Source organism: Gallus gallus, chromosome 6 (assembly GCF_016699485.2).
Source record: "Gallus gallus isolate bGalGal1 chromosome 6, bGalGal1.mat.broiler.GRCg7b, whole genome shotgun sequence".
In the NCBI taxonomy this organism is placed as follows: Eukaryota; Metazoa; Chordata; class Aves; order Galliformes; family Phasianidae; genus Gallus; species Gallus gallus.
This window is the reverse complement of record NC_052537.1, coordinates 32982846-33002803: the sequence shown is the minus strand read 5'-3', so window position 1 is coordinate 33002803 and position 19958 is coordinate 32982846. Positions and strand designations below refer to the sequence as shown.

Genomic DNA, 19958 nt, shown 5'->3' with positions numbered 1-19958 from the left:
AAGTCTGGCCGTCCTCTGTTCTTCCATCCAGTCAGCCAAGTGACTACAGAAGAGAAAAGGGAAAAAGTGGCAGCAGCTCTTTTTTAGCACAAATCCAGGCAAGCTGTTCCATGAGATTACTAGCTATGCTGTAATGGAGTCCCCACAGATAAACGCAGCACACAAACGGTGCAGAGCTTGCTTCACAGTGCCTTTCCCCACAGAGCCCATTAGGAGCCTCTCCTTAAAAGAAGCATGCTCTTGAAAACCTGCTGTGTGCTCTGATGTCCAGCGCTCATCTGCACCAAAATACTGCAATTTAAATGCCCTGAGCATCACTACAGCAGAGCCTGTTCTATGGCCATTACAAACCTCTTACCCAAATACCTACTCCTTTGCAGCTGTTCAGAACAGGGAAAATGGCTGTGCCAGTCACAGCAATCCAAGGCCGCAGCAAACCCCAAGCAAAGATGCAGCAGCTTCCAAAACAGACTGACAAAAACCTGAACTAGGAAGTGTCAATCTCACCCCAAAAACCAGGGGACAAACCTGCCTACATACAACACTCATCAGAACCATCTGCAGTTCTTAAAGTCTGTACCACCGCACCAAAACAAGTCCTTAATGCCAGTAGGAGGCACATTCCTACAAGGGTTTTAGTCTCTCTCAGATGGATGACAGCCTCCAATTCATTACCCCATTTACATTAAGCTCAACAAAGCACTTTTTACAAGAAATATCAGAGAAGTAATTACTGATGTTCTAATTCACTTCTTTTCATAAAGCACAAGTGCCCCATTACTTACACAAGCACTCTTTGAACTGCATTCTGATGCAGTGCCACGCCAGTTGGACTATTCCCCACTGACACCCACTGCATTCCTCATACTGTTAAAATGTCAGAGGGAAGTGGCATTTGCCTAAAGACTGTACACACAGCATCCCTGAGCCACACTTCTTGGTTGGACTGGATGATCCTGTGGGTCTTTTCCAACCTTTGTGATTCTATGATTCTTGCTAGGGCACTGCTCTGATTATTCACAAGAGCAAGCTGATCCTTACAAGAACAGCTTCTCTTTGAAGTGCATCCCAGAAGAGGTAGTGTGACACTACAAACTGCAGACACCGGTCTGCATCCCACCATGCTCCCTCCTTCCTAAATCCAAACTGCCTTAACTAAACAGCCTCAGTGACCTCAAAACCACCAGCTGTAAAAGTTTCCAAGAAAAAAAAAACTATAGCAGCTGCCTTCATTCACCTCAGTACCTTTGCAGAGAACACCAGCTGGCACTGTTTGCAAATAAAGCAACTTAACTCTTTCCCATAGGCAGTGATACACCTCTGCAAGCAAGGGCAGAGAATATTAACCCTCACTTTAACCACATCACAGATGTGATTTACCCATCCATGCTCCTAAGAAGGGGTCACTCACACCACGTGACAGTATGCTGACAGCCCTAAACCCAGCTCTGACACCTGTCTGAAGCCTCACTGTCCCTCAAACAGTGAGTACCAAGGAGCTGTGGTTTGACCAAAGAAGCAGAACATTTCTCTGGAGCTCCAACTACTTCAGGGCACATTGGGTGGTCACAAAGATTTAGCAGTAATGCCATATTTCATCATTTTGAGCAGCGAAAGCTTTCAGGAAGAGAGGAATTTTCTCTTCTTAGAGGAAGGACTCGTTCACAGGGGCATGTGGAGCTTCACACAGATTAATAAAAAGAAAACAGAAGGATTGTTTGAAAAGCCTTTAAGGGCCTCTAACCACATCCTTCTGCTCATTCTCCTCTTTCCTTGTTTCCAGGACCTCCCTCCTCAGCTCTGGCACACAATCAGCAGCAGAACACATTCTGCTAATGACAGTTTGAGACACAACCCTCCATACAGTGCACTTTTTGAGTTTCTCAAGCTCTGCAACTTGCATCAACTTCAATAATTACCTTCCAAAAAGGCACATACTTCAAACCTGATGCCAGCCAACACCAGTGTGCATGGAGAAAGTAATGACACAGTCAAACAGCTCTCCCATCTCCATGCAGGCCGCACACTGTGCTTCCAACACCTCGCTACAAGGCAGAGCAGCACACACACACACACGTGGGAGCTGTTGGAAGAGATCCCTGCCATCCCCTCTCCTACCTGCCAGCTGTACCCAACCCCATGCTGTCCTGATGGCCAATCCCTCACTTGCACACTTGTAACCTAAAAACAGAAGCATGCATGATTTCAAAGTTAACAACTGGTGTTTCCAAGGCAAATTTAAATAAGTATTTTTAACTTGATTACTCATTCAAATACTTCTAGCATAAAACACCACAGAGTACTTAAAAGGAGTCAAGAGACCGAAAGAGATGTACTTCAGGAGCTGAGATTTACTAGCAAGGAGGAAGGAACAAAGAGTTTCACACTCATGGAAAGATATGCAACAACAGCACAAATGTGTATGCACACACACAACCACTTAGAACACATATATGCACAGTGCAGAGGAAAACACACCAGGAAGCTCCTTTTCCAGGTGACAGTGGCATGCTTACATCACTGTACCCTGGCACAGCAGTACACGTAGTGGGGAACGAGGACAGGCTGTACAGCTCACAGCAGGGCCCTCCTCCTCAGTCATTCCACAGCACTGCTTGCCACATTTAGCAGAGGCCAGCACAGCAGGTAATCACCTGAATTAGTCAGTCACTAACTCATGCTACACTTCCCCCAAACACTTCAAGACAGGCTAAGCTGACACAAGCAAAGCACAAGGCATGACCTCTCCCCACCTCCAGCAGTCTGTTTCCACCCATATGTTTTCCACTTCCTTGTTACAGGGCTGACAACCCACATACAGCAAGGTTTAGTTGTGCCATGCATGTGATGTGACAAGGAAACCAGTCCCTGCACAGCAGTCACTGCAGGATGCTGGGCTGAAGGCAGCTCTGTCCTGCAGCTTGGCACTGCCCTGTAAACACCACCTGAATCCAAACAGAGCTGCACTCCTTTCCCACAGGGCTTGGGGATGCCTGGCTAACGCATCTGGCATCGTTTCAAAGAACAGGAGAGAGAATGACAGAGGGCAAAAAAAAAAAAAACCTGTAAGAGAGATAAAGTAGTTGACAAAGAAAAAACTAAGCAGACCTATGTAGGAATATTAGGAACAAGCCAGCAGTCCTTTTAAGGGTGTACTGCAAAACAAGATTCATTACAGACTGCTCTAAGTATTTTTGGATTTGTTTAAGAAACACATTCAGTTTTTTCCTCCAGGCAGCTCAGAAGAACGCACGCCTGGTTGGTTTTGGAGCCATCCTCCTGCAGCAAAGCCTGCCCACGACAGCAGCTACCTTCCCAACCTGAGCCTGGAAAGCAGGCTCTCCTGCAGCAGTTAGCAAGCAGGACTGGAGAAGAAAGAATACAGTTTACCCCGATCTGTGAGCTACAGTTCAAGCTCAGCAGTTAAAAATGCAACTCAGGAATCCCCACCAGTGCCCTGCAGTGACCACACTCCACCAGCACCACTGTGCAGCCCAGCCTCGAAGCATCAGGAGGGGAATCTCCAGCAAGTACTGAGCACGAGCCCCAAGCAACTTTGAGTGTTAGGAGCTGGGACAGTCTTACTCCATTTGTAATGCTAAAACCCAGAGGCAGCTTTAACCAGGCACTCAACCCAGCTCCACCCATCCCTACAGCAGCACTGCTATGCTTAAATGGAGCACTAGTAAGCATCCATTAGCTTTTCTTCTCACTGATCTTGCATTAAGGCCAATACAAACAAGCACCTATGTCCCCGCATCATGCTGAAACATGGGAGTTGCACTCCTTACGTTCTGTACAGCTTATGTTTGCAAGAAATAGAATCCTTGATGGTATATTTAATGAGAGGAAGGGAGAGTATTAGTGGATATCTCCAACAGTAGTTGAAGACAGCACATATTCTTCTAAATCCACAAAACAAGACACACATCTACAAGTTTCACCCAATAAGAACAAATGTGGAAAAAAATAAGGTCTACTAAAAAGAATTTTATACTACAGCTGAGAAGATGAAGTTGATTAATCAAGTGCTCTAAAGTACCACGCGTTAGTGTTGGTGTACTCAAAAGATGCCATCTAGGAGAAAAGAAAGCCACCAGTTTGCCAAGAATTACTCCTACTCTTGCCCCTCTAATTGTTATTTGTGGCATCAGGAAAGCCACAGCTCATACATCCAAAGATGTTGAAGTGATCCATCTCTCCCACACACTTACAGCAATGGGACCCCCCATAATTGTGGGTACAGCGTGAAGTTACCGAGCCCTAATAAGCCACACTACTCATCAGCTGGATTATGCTAAGTCAACATCCTGACTCTTCCTCTATCAGCTTTCACCAACCCACTTCATATTTCACACAGACTTGTCAACTTTTAGATAAGCAGTTAGAAAATGAAAGCAAGTGTTCAGCTCAGCTAAAAATTCACAACAGCTCCAGCCACCAAACAAACAATAAGTCACCAAGTCACAGTAACTCCATTGATTCCAATGGCAAGAACAGGCACTTCAGGGAAAACCATTCCATCAAGAGTGACATTGTTTTAAGCACGTCACACTAAGGTAACAAAAAAACTACCATAAATGTGACTTACTGCATTTAAAACTACTAGGTGGACTGGCATAGCTGCCCATACAGGTATGCTCTATAAAACACCCAGAGACTGCAGCAGAAAAGCTGCAAAGCTCTAAAGGCATTCTTAAGGTTATTTCCACTGCCAAGAACACTTGGGAAAACATGACATTGATGACAGGAAAAAAAAAAAATCACTTCTCAAATCAAGAACTAATTATTAACAGCTCTTGGTGCTGTTTAGGTGTGTTGTTGTGTTGTTTTTTCCTTAGTTCAAAAGGAAAAGTATTGTAAGATTTTAAGTTATAGAAGGAACCCAAGGACTCTTTCAGCAGAACAGCAGCAGAATTCACAGCTCCATTTGCATTCTGGTTTTCTCATCAAGGATCAGGATGCTTTCAACCTACTTCCAAACTGTTTTCATTACAGAAGAACTAAATCATTACCGCCCTACAGATAGCTTTTAGTTTCATACTCAAAATCACAAGAAACACTGAATATAAACAAATATAAATAAATGCACATTCTTAAATATAAGCTACAATCATCTCCACACAGACTAAGCTTGAAAAATCAAGATACTTTTTTAGTAACATTGAAACAGCCAGAAAAAAAGGTCTGTTCAAAAAGCAGAGGAAAAAAGCCATGATAGTTGATAGAATCAATATTAGAATACAAGATAGGTGCTGGTGAGCCCCAGGAATGATCTCTAGCAACTGATGTTGGGTATTCCATCATTAACAAAATGTCATACAGAATTTCAGTTGCTTCACTTCAGGAAAAAAAGGCTCTCCATGTCTGCTAGCACATCAGAAGCCTAACACACCAGGTAACAGAGGCATCTAGCTGCTAGCAAAATGAAACACGTCTGAGCTATTTATGCAACAACAATCGAAGAAGGGGAGTATTTATTAGCTCACAAGAACCATATCCATGATAGCTACGAAAACATTTACACCTGACCAAATATATGAAATAACACAGCTCCACATATCAGTTTTTCAGTTACATCAACATGAAGTGATGTTGTGAAACACAGAGGAACAGCATGAGATGTACTACTACTGCTGCAGCTTCAAACGGAGTGTTTTACCCTAAAAATAGTTGCCTATTTCAAGTCTTGAACCTGCTTGTATGCTGGGGCACAAGGTATCTGCTTCCAGGAAGTTACAGCACAAAAGGTAACCCATAAGGTCAATAACTAGAGAAAACCCTGCTCTCACAAGTCTCTGCTCTTTAACAGCACTGGGAGAATTATCAGAATTTCTTCAGGAAAGCACTGAGACACAAAACCAATTTGGATTTGATTTTTTTTTTTTTTAAGCAGTTGACTACAAAAACATTTACAACAGTATCTGTACTAATGCAACATTATTACTTTCAAGGTCAGTATTACACATGCAGTTACTTGGAGCTACATATTTTAGCGTTATTTTTAACATCTGACAGAGCATCTTGTACTGTTGTGAGCTCTACAGTGTTTACAAATACTCCCAAGCTGCAGCTGCTGCTTCTACTAGCATATCTCGCCACTGCAAAAAGAAGAGTGCTTATAAATACCCAGTAAAGGCTTTCCTTTTTTTTTTTTTTTAATTTTGTTCTCCTCTTAATACAGTACTACACAGATTACAATGTTCTGTACATTGGTTTTGTAGTTTTTCCAAAACAGAACAGTAGCATTCTGCTACAATGATATCAATTCCTACAGAAGGACAAAAAGACCCAAAGAGGCACAAAACACATCTAACTCTGGTCAGTTCATGCATGAACTCCACACCCTCTCTTAGCAACTGCTATTTCAGGTTTACTCTTTAAAATTAAAATACAAAGATCTACAAAAGCTGTTTCAAAACCAAATGACGTTTGTTCTTAAATACTTCATACTCCCAGAACACACCATAGGCACTAACTGTGTAAGGTAGTAAGGAACAACTTACCAACACATGCATTTAGAAACAGCCAGTCAGTCTTTTTCATTCTATTTTTTATTTGCTTTAGTTTTTTGAAGTCAACTTCAAGTTCCTCCTTGCTGCCAACAGCTCCAGCCAATTCGATTCTTTGGAAGTCCATTTTCACATCCGACTCACGTTTGGTTGTAGGTGGGGATCTTCTTTGGCTATTACCACTACTACAGCTTCCCCTCCACCGAGCTCTGTCTTGCTCATTTATGATTGAAGAAGCCTCTTCAGTGTCTGCCAGTTCTATTGCTTCTATGTTGTTAGGTCTGGGATGATCACACACAACGCATTTCCTGGCCTTTGCCCAGTTTTCATATGTACAAACAGAACAAGTCCAGTGCTGAGCCCTTGTGTTCAGTTTATTTCTGTCATTATATTCCTCACATGGATCGACAGAAAAAGGAACTGGCCTTGAACCAGACCCTGAAGACTGAGGAGACTCTGTGGGACTCCGGGTCCTACGTTGAGACAAGCACTGAGTACATCTTATCGCTCTCGGCCAGTTCAAGTATGTGCACATGTGGCACGACCATTTATTTGCACTTTCCATACTGTAAGATGATTTAACCCTTGGTCTTGCACTGGAATCCGGACATATCAAAGGACTGCTCCCTCCTTCAGTACTCGTAGGATCCCAGTCTCGACCAATATCACTTGAACCACTTTTAAATGGATCTTCTGTGATAATTGTTCCACTAGGCCTCTGAGCACGGCACATGGTACATTTGATTGCAGATGGCCAGTTTTCATACGTACAATACTCACAAGCCCATTTAATCCCACGCTCTGTCATCGTGCACTCCTTGAAATGAACTGCGTCAGGCAGAAAGCTAAGTAATCACAACACATCATTAGTACACAGTAACTGCCTACAAGCCCTGATTAAAAAAAAAAAACACACACACCAAAACAACAAAAACGCCTCAAAATGTAATCCAACTGATGTGTATTGCACCAAAAAGTATAAAAGTCAAGCTGGGCAAGGGGACAATCTGTTTTCCCTTCATACTATTAGGACACTGGCAGGAAGCACTGGGAGGAGCTATGACAAGGGTAAGACTTGAGAGCCAAATGACTAATACTCAAGCCACTTAAATGCATAATTGAGGACTTCCTAAATGCAGAAAAAGAAACTTAGTCATGCATTTCAGGAATTTCTTAAATTTGAGCAGTGGCATCTACAAGAAATTCTGAAAATAGACAGACACTGAGCACAGAGAATACCAAGGTAGAGACCGGTGAGTCTACAGGAAGAAGTCACAAATATTAAACTGCTGAAATGACACAATGAGTGCAGCAGTACAAGGAACACGAGGGCTGAGATCTCTAGTGCAATAGTCACAGGACTTGGAAGGAAGAGGCACATCAGACAGGCAGTTACACAAACAAGCAGCTCTTCTGTAATAGTAAGGTATAGGTTTACGTAAAAGGCATACACTTCAAAATCTCACATGTGCTTAACCAAGACTAAGGCTTGATTTGACACACTCAAAACAGAGCAGTGCTATGGGGTTAAAGCCACACTCAAAAGCAAAGCACAAGCTATGTGTGATGAGCCAATCCAGTACTTTCATTTTACTACTCAGATTTCAATCCAATTCCAACTCACTTTTTCTCTAATGAAGAGGAGATCCTGTCTTCATGCTGGCTCAGACCTTTTCCTCAGATTGCCAAATATGAAGGATGAGAGTAAGCAGATAACTATTCCTGTAAACAAAATGAAAACAGACTCATTATAGATTTCCTACCAGACTTGAGTAACCATAAAGTTAATAATTAAATGCCACACCTATTCTGATCCCAATTTACATGTTTGAACTCAGTCGTGGCCTGCTAAGGCTAAACTACAAACTAGTATAAATAAATCAATATTTGTAAAGAACCAGTCACTAGGAAAGCAAGCAATTAATCTCCTAAAGAACTAGACCCAAGCAACATCAAATTCATATCAAGAATTCTGTAAACACTCTCAGTGGAATGTGAAACTTCGGATGGAGAGGAAGAAATCTCAGTCCTCTCCGGTCTGCATAGAGGGCAAACGGGATAAAGGTTATATGGCAGGTAGATAGAGGATAAACAAAGAAATGCATACAGTCTATTTCCTCTCTTACTACAGCACTGCTATGCAACATGAACTCAGTTATATACTATTTTGAAGCACACAAAACTGTTTGAAATGGGAATCTGTTGTATCAGTTGACCAATAATTCTCACATTCACCATATTAAAATCCTCCTGTTAGTGAAAACACCACAAGTATGGTAACAGAAAAGCTCAAGCAAAGTTGCACAACAGGCTCGAATTCTTATCTAGAAAAATGAAGTACTGTATGCCTTTTCTCCTGTCAGAAAATGCTCTGCCAGTTAATACATTCTTCACTCAAATACCTTCACAAGTACCATCATCTATCAAGGCACAGTTACACATCCACAGCCATTAGTCAAGCCTCATGCTGCTGGGAGAGGCACATCAGCACTCTTTTCCCCAGAGCCATATCCTCACTGTGCCCTTCTGTGGATTCCAGCACACAGCAACACTTTTCCCCAACAGCTCGAGCGTCATCTATTCACCAGCTCAGGCAGCTGTGCCAATGAGCACCTATCACACAGCTGGGACAGAAGAGAGGACAGCGCTACTGAACCACCAAGCTTTTCCAGAAAGCTCTGGCTCTAATCCATCTGAGCAGCCTGCAGAGCACCTGAGTTCCACCTATACACTGTAAAACTGTCAGACGAGGGAATGTGCTGAGAAGGCAATTAAGTTTCCTACTGCTGCTCCTCCAAGATTTGCTCAAAGTTCATGTATGAGAGTGGAAAATTAAAAGGAGCAATAAGATCATACTCCAGTCCCAATATCTACAATAAAATAAGGTGGGAAGAGCAGGGTGTTATCATAACAATATAAAGTCAATGCTACTGAAGGCAACTTAAAGACAACTTTTCAGAAGCTTGGAGAAGAAAAAACACTACAACCTGTTTCTCTACGCCAAAAAAAAGCCTTGCCAAAGTAGCTTCAAAATATATATAAGACCTAATGATAGAGTGGATTAATTCTACTTGCTCAATAGCTTTCTTACCCATTCACCAAATCGTTTTTTTTTTTAAGGACTAACACTTCTTAAAGAAGCTTACTCTCTGTATGAACAACAAATGTAACACTTTCTTCTTATGAACTTGAGAGAGCTGAACATGGTTTTAAGAAAAGAGCATGTGCTCTGAAGGAAAAGCACAAAGTCACTGTTCCAGCAGTCCAACACCAAGGCAAATTTGAAAAGGATTTCCATCTGATCGGAAGCTGGTGTGTTTTGAGGAGTCTTCTTCCCTTCCATCTCCCAGGTCAGACTGGTATGCTACATGAGATGAAGCTTGAGAGGGAACTGCAGATGCCAACAGCCCCTCATCTAGCCTGGTTTGTAAAGCCTTAACCCCACACTTCCCACTGCAAACAAATCCCAACAGAGAACAAACCACCTTGTGTGACAGCAAGGCTGGGGAAAAGAGACCGCTGCTCCAGCTGAAAGGGACTGGCCATAAAAGTGTTCTAAAATATATTGTTTTATGATACCAAACAGCACAGTACACACCGTGTTACAGAAAAGCTTTCATAAGTACCATGAGATTAAGTTTTTAGCTATAATTATTCTCTAATGTCAGCTTTTCTTTGAAGATTTTCACGTAGCTGGAAGACAGGGATGGACGCTACGTTAAGGAGTATTATCTATTAATACCAATACAGAAAGCTCCACGTTTTCAGACACAGCTCTTAAGAAGGCTGAGTGTCTGCAGCTTCAAAAGCTTCTGATACCAACCCCTACAGCACAGTCAGAAGAGAAAACGAGCACTTCCACAGGTTGGCTCTTACTTGTACATCTTGGTATGACCTTCAGCTGTACCTCCATGCCAGGAATACCAGAACCATCTGCTTTGCTGGGAATACTGGAACACCAGCCATGTCACCCAGCAGTCTGAGCACTGTTACATTTTTTCAGAGTTACTTCTTTACCAACCTGCCTTGAAGTGAGCTTGTTATTTCAGATTCTTCCCAGAAGAGAAGCTGAATCACACAGCACCTCAAAGAGGAAGAGCACAGCAGTGACTGGGAGGTCCAAGTGCATGCTTTCATGTCCAAACAACACGAGCAGGGAAGGAATTAAAAGCTACACAATTCCCAACAAGCTCCAACTGATCAGTAAGAGCAGTAGGCTAAATGCATTTGGGACAAACTAGCACAATAATTTAGTATATTAAAGAGGACAATATTAATTTATTATAATCAGATTTTTTAAAAAATCAATGTTATACAAAGTTATTCTGGTAAAGTCAGACACTTATAACAAATAATCAGAAAGCTGCTTTTCTTGCTTTGTTTCAATTTTCAAGAATGCTCTCTTGCTTCGGTGCTTAGGAAAGTACAGAATGACACATGGAACTGGGAAAAAAAAGCTTTGAAGTCTTAAAATATATATATTATGACAACAAGACGGAACTACCTTCCCCTCAGTATAAGTCAGTTATTTACAGGTTAGTTTTCCTTCGGCTGAAGCAAGGCAGAAGGCAGAGCTCCATGCAACTTGACGGCCAAGCCTTCTCCAAGCAAGAAGCCAGCTGCTGCTTCAGCCCACACTGCTGATCTCTTGCTGAGGTTTGCCAGAAGAACACCTGTGTTGGCACAAGCCTTACAGAATTATATTGATCAATGTTCCCACCTTAACTTGTTGCTCGTGAGTAAGGATGTTCAGAGAAAGCTCAGCATGCTCCATATTTACAGCACAAAAAGCAAGGTACAAAGCTACACCCTCAGTACGGGTTTAGGGGTGGAAAGCCACCACAGTCAGGGGGCTGCCTCTGTGCCCCAGGAGGGTCAGGCTGCTTTATTCAGTTGTATTTCAGAACACCACGAAGCAACTTCTGACAGCCTCCGAGTGTGGATGTTACACCTACAGACATCCAACCACAGAGAGGAGTGAGGAGAAATAGGGCTGTGAGTCTGCAAGAGATCAAACTGCACTCTTCCTGCCTGTACCCTTTACGTGCTGTGAAATGTGGCATTTAAATGCATGTCTGCTAAGAAAGCCTCAATCTGACAGCTGTAATTGTTAACTAACAGCTGGAAAACATTGCTGTGAAGTTTATATATAAACACGTGCTAACATATGATATGAAGGAAAAAACAGCTTTTAAAAAAAATTGCCTACAATTAACTCTGCATTGTCTGACATACAGAAGTATTCTCCTTTTTACATCACTGCCTCAAATTCTTCCTTGGTTACCAATAAAACAATGGCTACACCTCCTAGAAAGCTGAAGTTCATTCATATATAGGTAAGACTTGCAATTAAAGCTGCCACATATCTGCATGGTCACCAGAAACTGTTATGATTAAATACATATTAGTCTGAATTCAGGTAATTGTAGCTGCTCTTGTAGTGCAAAACTGCAGAACACACACACAAGAAGTGCGTATGAAGAACTGTGGTCAACAGTTCTTAAGGGGAAGCAATCCAATGGCTCTGGTCTCACCCTTTACCAATGAAGGAACCAACATTTACAAATGCTGCCACTTTGTTGCTCACCCCAAGAGGGATTTCTCTTCAAGCATATCTCAACCTGCACCAAGGGACTCTTCAAACAAAAATGTGTCAGTTTAAAAAACAAAATAAGAAGTGCAGCCATTGGGAAGGTCCCGAGAGTAACCCCGCAAGCTTCCATCCAGAAGGCCTATTTGTTTCTTTTTCAAACTTGTAAGTTTACTGAAAGCCTCTTCAACTATTTCCTAAAAAAGACACTTTCCACTTTCTATGTAACAAATTTACTTTGTCATTTGGGTCCAAGAATCCGCGTGAAAAATCACACTATCCATACACTTAGAGAAAACGCATTCTGAAATGGACTGCTAAGTATCAAGAACCATTTTTTCCACATGAAATTTCCCTTTGGTTGACTTTTTAAGGTGGAATTTTGCTGTCAGTTTCTGCTCTTACTTCACCACTTACTGTTATGTTCTTTTTTTCCTAGCTCTCCACCTTCAGCTCTCTGCTACTCCTGCATGAGTTCTCCCACGTGTTCACAATGAGGCTCAACAAAGCAGTGTACCTCAACTACCCTGAACTGAAGCTTCTATAGCTTGAAGGGAACGAACAGTGGGTTCTATTGTAATCTCTGCAGATTAGTTTATAAAAAAAAAAAGGAAGGCAAAACAGAACTACCACACTGACCTTGTTGATAGGATAACCAAATCAGATCAGCATTGAATATGGAAGCTTAGCCATGAAGGCAATGACTATATGTTATAATAAAAAACAAAAGGATTACTGCAAAGTCATAAAAGCAAAAACACTTCTCTACTAGCCTGAATACACTAACACAGGTACTTCAGCAAGCAAGCATAGTTTCTTTTGGTTGTTAGCATGGGTCTTCAAAAATGAAAAGATGTTGTCTCAAACAGATCAGCAAAAAGGAAAACTTTCCACCATTTTAAGAAAAGAGCAACACAACGCTTTTCTGCCGCCTGCTCCAGGGCTGCTTTAGCTTACAACATCTGTATTTCTCTACAGAACACAAGCAGACAGCACAGGCAGTCAGAACAGGTCTTGGGCTACCACAGCAGAAAGCCCCTTTTGATATAAATGGATACCAATAAGAAGTGTTGGGACACAAAGGCCTTTGGAGAACGTATGGCTTTTTGGCATTATCCCTCCCACCCTCACCCCAGGCACAGCACTGCTTTGGAAGGCACTTCCAAGAGTTACAGCTGGTTGTTGGTTCCCACTAACACAAAGAAAACTGCTGTCTTACAAGAGGCATCGTGAAATAAAAACTAGCACAAACCTTGGTTCTATTAAAAAACACCAAATCACTGCTATGCAAATGCCAACACCATTAATAAAGTACATCGTCAGCAGTGCAAAAGATGAAAAACTGGAAGTGTTCCACTTATAACTGAAGAACTGCTTGCAATCTAGTACATGAAAACTCTTCTTTTCTGTTCTGGTAGTCCAGGCTGGCAGCTAATATCCTCGACTGCAAGGCTTCAGTGTGACCTGCTTCATCACAGACCACTTCTCATCTACTCCTACAGAGGCACACAGTTAAAACCCAGAAGGCCCTGATCTTACTCAAGGAAATACATCACAAGAAAGGCAGATCTCTTAACCAATTCAGAATTCTGATTAAGTAATACATTTTAAAAACACAAAGTCTGTTCTGACAACAAGCTTCACTTACAGTCTATCAAAAGCTGCTTCCATGTGGATGGATGGATTTGCATCCTGTTTCAAAACATCTTTAAGACTAATTGGTTATATATTCACTGTATTCAGAAAAAAAAAAAGACAATATTTTGCTTCAGTCCTCAATATTCTATTTACATGTCCAATACAAGTGTGACCATCTCAAACACACCTTAAAGCCTGGCTTCACGTCAGCACAATAATTTCCTGTTACATGACACCTAATTCTGCAAATGTTCTGTGTGGTATGAAGTCAAACATTCAGGAGATGACAGATCTCAGGAGACATCTGAAATACAAGAATGAAAAGTGGACTTTGTCAGGACACAGACCTACCTATACACAGACTGAGACGGAAGCCTCCATCCACAACTAACAGACGGATGCCAACATTTTCTCTTCCTGATTTTTGTTTTTAGTGTTTATCCCCAACACAGCCCTGTGTCCTCAACCACTGCAGTTAATCCTGCTGTAGAAAGTGCAAAGCTTCCATCTGATTTGTACTGATCTCAAACCAAAGTACGTCTCCCCTTATTAAATCTCTGACTAAATACTAAAAGCAGCATTAACTGCTGAAAACAAAGCTATAAAGGACAATAGCGGTGGGTCACAATTCAGTGCGTTCTTATTTCAGAAGAGTTACACTTACATTTTGTTGGTACTCTTCCATTTTGTGGGTTTGTTTTTCTCTTTTTAATCACTATTAAAAGTTAACAACTGTTGAAATGAGATGTTACGACACATTAGGAGGGACTAAATACAACCACTTACTTAGAAACCAATAGCATTTGGTAAAATGAGAGTAAGCAGATCAACAGTTACATAATAGATGGCATCTCCCACACAATACTAATCAAAACCAAGCAAACAGACCCAGAATAATGAGCTCCGAAAGAAAACTCACATGAATGCAGCCAGCAAATTTAATTAATCTGAACACTATGATCATCAGTCGAAGACAAATACCAGCTCCAGATAAACACAGTAACAAACACATAAAATAAAAATTCAGTTCATTTTTCTTTCTCAATGACCAAAGTTGAAGGAGAGGTTTCTTTCTAAAAAGGCCAAACACAAACACACGGTTTATCTGTGTTTGGACTCTCTGCCTAAAACATGAGACTCGTTTCTGTTTAGATCTCAGGCACCCTAGCAGAAGATGAGGAAAACCAGATGTCACGCTCTGAATAAAAACATACCGCTGAGTCAGACATCAAAACTTAAAAACACTTAAACCTGTCCAGCAACCAAGGGATATTACATTAAAATTTGTACGTTTGACATTCAGTTCTAGTAATTATCCTCTGGACCTCCCTAATAGTGGTTGACCATAAATTAGATCATGGCTAGATGCAGACGTTCACCGTTTGGTGGAGAAAAACCATCTGCCTGCAAATGAAACATGGAAACTCACTCTCCACATCAGCTATTGTGTAGCTTCCCCCTCATTAATGGCAAGCCACTCTGGGTAGAGTTAAGGACTGACACTTTGGGATAGAGTTAAGGACTGCCTTTGGTAGATGTTCTTGCAACTAGGTTCAACTTCCAGTGAAAGAAGCCGTACAAGCTATGCTCGTGGCTTCATCCAGCTCTTCCTGAGATACTGGCTAGACAGCAAAGTGTCAGGGGAAAAGAAGCCAAACTGATAGCACACACAGCACTGCTCAACACAGTGCAAAGGACTTGTATCAACTATCACGGACATCAAAAACCCAAAGTAATAAAGAATTTAAGAACATTTTACTTTCTATCCAAGTTGGCTATTCATTTTTCTGTATATATACACACATATATACACACATATATAGTATATATATACACACATACATATATACGTGTGTGTGTATACATATACAAACTGTACCAGTAATAATCCCTGCTCTGCTCACAACAGGTTAGCAGCAACTCAAGCTAACCATAGAATCACAGAATTCCCTGGGTTGAAAAGGACCACAGTGATCATCGAGTTCCAACCCCCTGCTATGTGCAAGGTCACCAGCCACCAGACCAGGCTGCCCGGAGCCACATCCAGCCCAGCCTTGAATGCCTCAAGGCATGGGGCATCCACAGCCTCCTTGGGCAAATGTTATCATTCCAATAAAGACATAATGCCAAACCAAAGCATCAGAACTTTAAATTTTAGTATTTGGTAACAAAGCAATGGCAAGCACGACCCAAATGTCACTGCACACTGGTTTCTATGCTGATGGGGAACTGCAGACTCTCTGCTCACAAGTGACAGCTTCAGAAAGAAGTCCTATTTACACTTCAAAAATAGACACAAGTTCATCCTTGCAGCCCCCCCACCCCCAGACAGCAGGCTTCACACCTGCCATTTGTTTTGTCCCTAACCCTCGTTACATCCAGCGTGCGCAACTCAGCCTTAAAGTATCCTTGTTTTAAGAGCAAGCAGGACAGATTATATCAGAGAAAATTCAAATAACCAAAGGGAAAAATGCCAACTTAATTATACCTGCCACATAGCAGGAGATGCAAAGAGCTGCAATCTTGTCTGGTTTGCAGACAATTTTTCTTGATTAAAAAAAAATTAAAAAAAAATAAATGAAATCTACAATTGTTTCTGCATTCTTGAGCCAAGGTCAGCCCTTCCTGAAGACGGTTTCTTCTCCAGACGTCATTGCATTCATCCCCTACTGCACTCCCTCCAAACCTTTACCTCTCTGATATCTGTCACCAGAACAAGTGTTTCTGCATAAATGGGACACAAGCAAAGGAAGAAGGGAAAATAGAAAACCACACTTCTTTTGAAAAATACCAGGTTTGAAAACTCCAGTTTGAATACAAAGCTCCTACTTGTACCACAAAAGGAAAAAGGAAAATATCCATGAAGTCATGTTTTCAGAATAGCAGTAATGCAGTTTTTCTTCTAAAGCATTTAGCTGTTAGACACCAAAGGGATGAGTCCTGTTATTAACCTTCTATTTCAAAGAAGTTTCAAGAGAATCAAATGCATCCATGAGAGCAGCTGATGCAAATGAATAAAAACCTCCCCGAGTTGACAAGTGTTACAGTCACAAAAATCAATCAAACCCTCTGCAGTTTACAGCACTGTCAGCTATGCAAGAAGTGCTATGAAAAAGCAAAGTGCCTGAATTACAAATGTTTGAGGCCTTAATTAGAAGATGAAAGCTCTTTTTTAAGGTGTAACAAATTCCATTCAACTGACGTTTTAGAATTAAAATTGTATTCTTTAATTGCTTTTTCCAAACTAGACCATTTGACAAGTGAAGTAATAAGCCCTTCATGAGCTGTGTTAAGAAAAAAAAAGAACACTCTCCACTTTTTCCTCATTCCCTTCTTTATCTGTAGTACTACTTAACAAAAATATTTAAATGAAGAACTCTGTTACAGCTAAGCCAGCCATTTCCAGCTGCCAAACTGAAGTTTAGTTCCATCTTAGTACCAGGACGCTTGGATTCTAATTCATACAGTCAAAATGAGGATTACTTGTTGACATCAATTTTGAACAGCTCAAAATAACCCAGTCTTCAAGTTTGGGCAGTCGGGATGATGGGACACGAGATTGCTAGCAGAACTGCCAGTAGGAGTTTAACCATTTTGCTGTCATTTGTAGCTGTATGTCATGCTGAAGGCTGCATTAATCTGAAATTCTACATAATCTCAACTCTGTGCAAGCCTGATAGAGCAAAGAGAGGCTAGGCTGCAAAGAGAAAGCTTAATGCCTAGGTTAATGCCACATGAACGAGTCATTACACTGATGTTTCTGAACACACATTGATCAATTGTCTAAAAAAAAAAAAAAAGCTTCCTATACAATAAGTATTTTCTGCTTACATTACTGACTTATTTATGGACCTATCTTGCAAAGCTAGATGGAAACACAGATGCCTCTAAACAATCTACACGCTGACTGACACATAATTAAAATGTCCACACACATCTAAATAAGACTTAAAATGCTGCCGTGACCAAGTTTAACTGGTCTCCAATTTAAGTCATGCTTCCATGATGAATCCCACTGATGCTTTTATGCTACCTAGTATTGCAATTAAATTAATATTTTTAATTATGCTTCTGAGAAAATGCTAATGATACAACCCTACAGTGACAGATTATGGCCTCATGGGTCATCACCATCTGCCCATCTATATAAAATCACAGAATATCCTAAGTTGGAAGCAACCCATACAGAACAAGTCCAGCTCCCAGCATACTAAGTAGCCTGAGAAAAATAAAGGTACTAACCCTTTCTCCCCCCACCTCAAGAGAGTTATACCACATAATTAGAGTTTCCCCTACCCTACACAAGGCAGCACATCCAAAAATCGTTCCCTTTTAATGCTGTGACAGATGTAAATCAGAACTGGTGTTCACATACGAACGCACACTGAGACACCACATCCAGCTGGCCTTGGGGTGGAGGCAAATAAGAGTCTGTGAGAACGCTTCCACCGTTACCTGCATCCCTCCTCTCTGGGCAACCACTTAAAATACAACCAGCCCTCACAAACCTCTCCCGCAGCCAGATATCAGACATACAGATATCAGGTGAGCAGAACCAATACAAAGCACGAACCCAACGGGATACGACAGGAATCCCCAAGAATTCCAGAAAAACTTCCCAGCATTGTTAGCCCTGAATGTCACCGCTGTGACAGAAAGTTCTCAGCGCCCGCCATGGGGGAGCCCAGGCTTCTCCCACCCGCCGTGGGCAGCCCGGGAGGCCTCGTGTCACTGCACACAGACACCCCGCACACCGGGGACCTCCTGGGAGCGTACCTGAGCCCGGTGGGAGCTGCTGCAGGGCGGGAGCACGAAGGCACAGTCCTGAAGGGACCGATGGTCGAGGTTTGGCGCTACCGACCGAACTTTAATCTACACAAGAAGCGAAGCGCAGTCTCACCTCACAAGAGCGAGCTCCGTTTTGAAGTACACCCCAGACTGTGCCGCTGCCGAGTGCCAGCAATAGGCGGTATGACACAGACCTCCGTGAAGTGCTGCAACCCCGAGCACAGACACACGGAGGAGGTGGCACCCCTTATCCTACAACAGCACACGGACCCAGACGGACACCCCTCCCACCCCCCCCAAAAAACCCCAAAATCTGAGGAAAATAACTATGAGGCAACAATGACCTCACTCCAGCAGCCCCCGGTACTACAGCACAACATTACAGAAACGCTCACCGGAGAAGCCCGGCTGTCCTGCCTTTGTACGCCGGCCCCGCGACGGAGGGAGGGAGCGATGCGGCACCCCGGGGCCGCTCCTCCCCCCTCCCTCAGGAGGAGCTGAGCCCCGACCGGGCAGAACAGCCCGTGGACGGCCCGCACCCCACCGGGTGCTCCCCAGGAACGGCCGCCCCCTCCCGCAGCCCGCTAGCGGAGCGGGGTTTACCTGTCCGCCCCGCCAGGAGCCGTCCCTCGGGCACACGCTCGGCGCTGCGCCCCGCGCCGCCCCCCGGCCCGCTGGCTGAGGCGTGCTCTCCCCGCTCACGACATGGTCTCTCCCAGCGCGGCGGGCAGCCGCGGCCGCGAGCGCTCCCACTCGGCACGGCCGCGGGGGGGGGGCGGGGGGAAGCCCTTCGCCCCGCTCCCGGCCTCCTCTAATGGCGGCGGCTGGAGTGGCCCAAAGCAAAATAAACCCCCATACGGCCAGCAGCCCGCACGTCAGCTCGGCCTGCCGGCCTGCCCCGCACCCATTGGCCGAGCGTGCACCTCCCACCCCGCCAATCGACGCGCGCCTCTTTGGAGAGAACGGGTGACGTCATCCCTACCCCGTGAGGGCGGGGCTGAGGGCGAGGAGGCGGGGCGCTCGTGGGTCCCGCCCTTTTTGCTGCTCACCTTCTCTCCTCACAGCGCCCGCGGTTTCAACGGTCCGGGGCGCTCTGAGGGAAAACCTAACGCGGGGCTCGGCGGCCCCGGGCAGCCGTGAGTAGATCCCGTTAAGGATGGTAGTGAGACCTTCCACTGAACGTCCACATAAGTTGAAATCTAAAATCACTGGCAAGCAGTTTCCTCTGGAAGTAATCCCTCTTAAGCGTCACTCATGGCCCTCATAAACGGCTCTCATGGCAGCCGGCACTGAAAATACCTCATAAAATACCAACTTTTTTAGCAGCTGTCCTTCCAGTTTTCTGGCAGGAAAGGGGCATTCTATGCAAGACGAGACCTCAGTGAGTGTCCCGTGCCCAGGCAGCACCCACTCACCACAGCTGCCCGTGA

General features: G+C 43.3%; 1 protein-coding gene across 3 annotated transcripts in view; it reads right to left on the bottom strand.

Moving 5' to 3' along the window:
* The window catches only part of ZRANB1 (zinc finger RANBP2-type containing 1), a 37698-nt gene extending 18351 nt beyond the window's left edge, over positions 1 to 19347 (bottom strand). Inside the window, exons 1-4 of one of the 3 annotated variants that reach the window (XM_046943172.1) lie at positions 19132 to 19347; positions 13928 to 14044; positions 8137 to 8234; positions 6507 to 7357 (exon numbers count right to left, since the gene is read on the bottom strand). In XM_046943172.1, the coding sequence (XP_046799128.1) occupies positions 6507 to 7320 (814 nt within the window). In that variant the 5' untranslated portion in view covers positions 7321 to 7357; positions 8137 to 8234; positions 13928 to 14044; positions 19132 to 19347. Of the gene's footprint in view, positions 1 to 6506; positions 7358 to 8136; positions 8235 to 13927; positions 14045 to 18923; positions 18968 to 19131 lie in introns of those variants that run through there. The other 2 variants (XM_015289058.4, XM_015289060.4) reach the window with 2 other exon arrangements.
* Between the last annotated feature and the right edge of the window lie 611 nt (positions 19348 to 19958).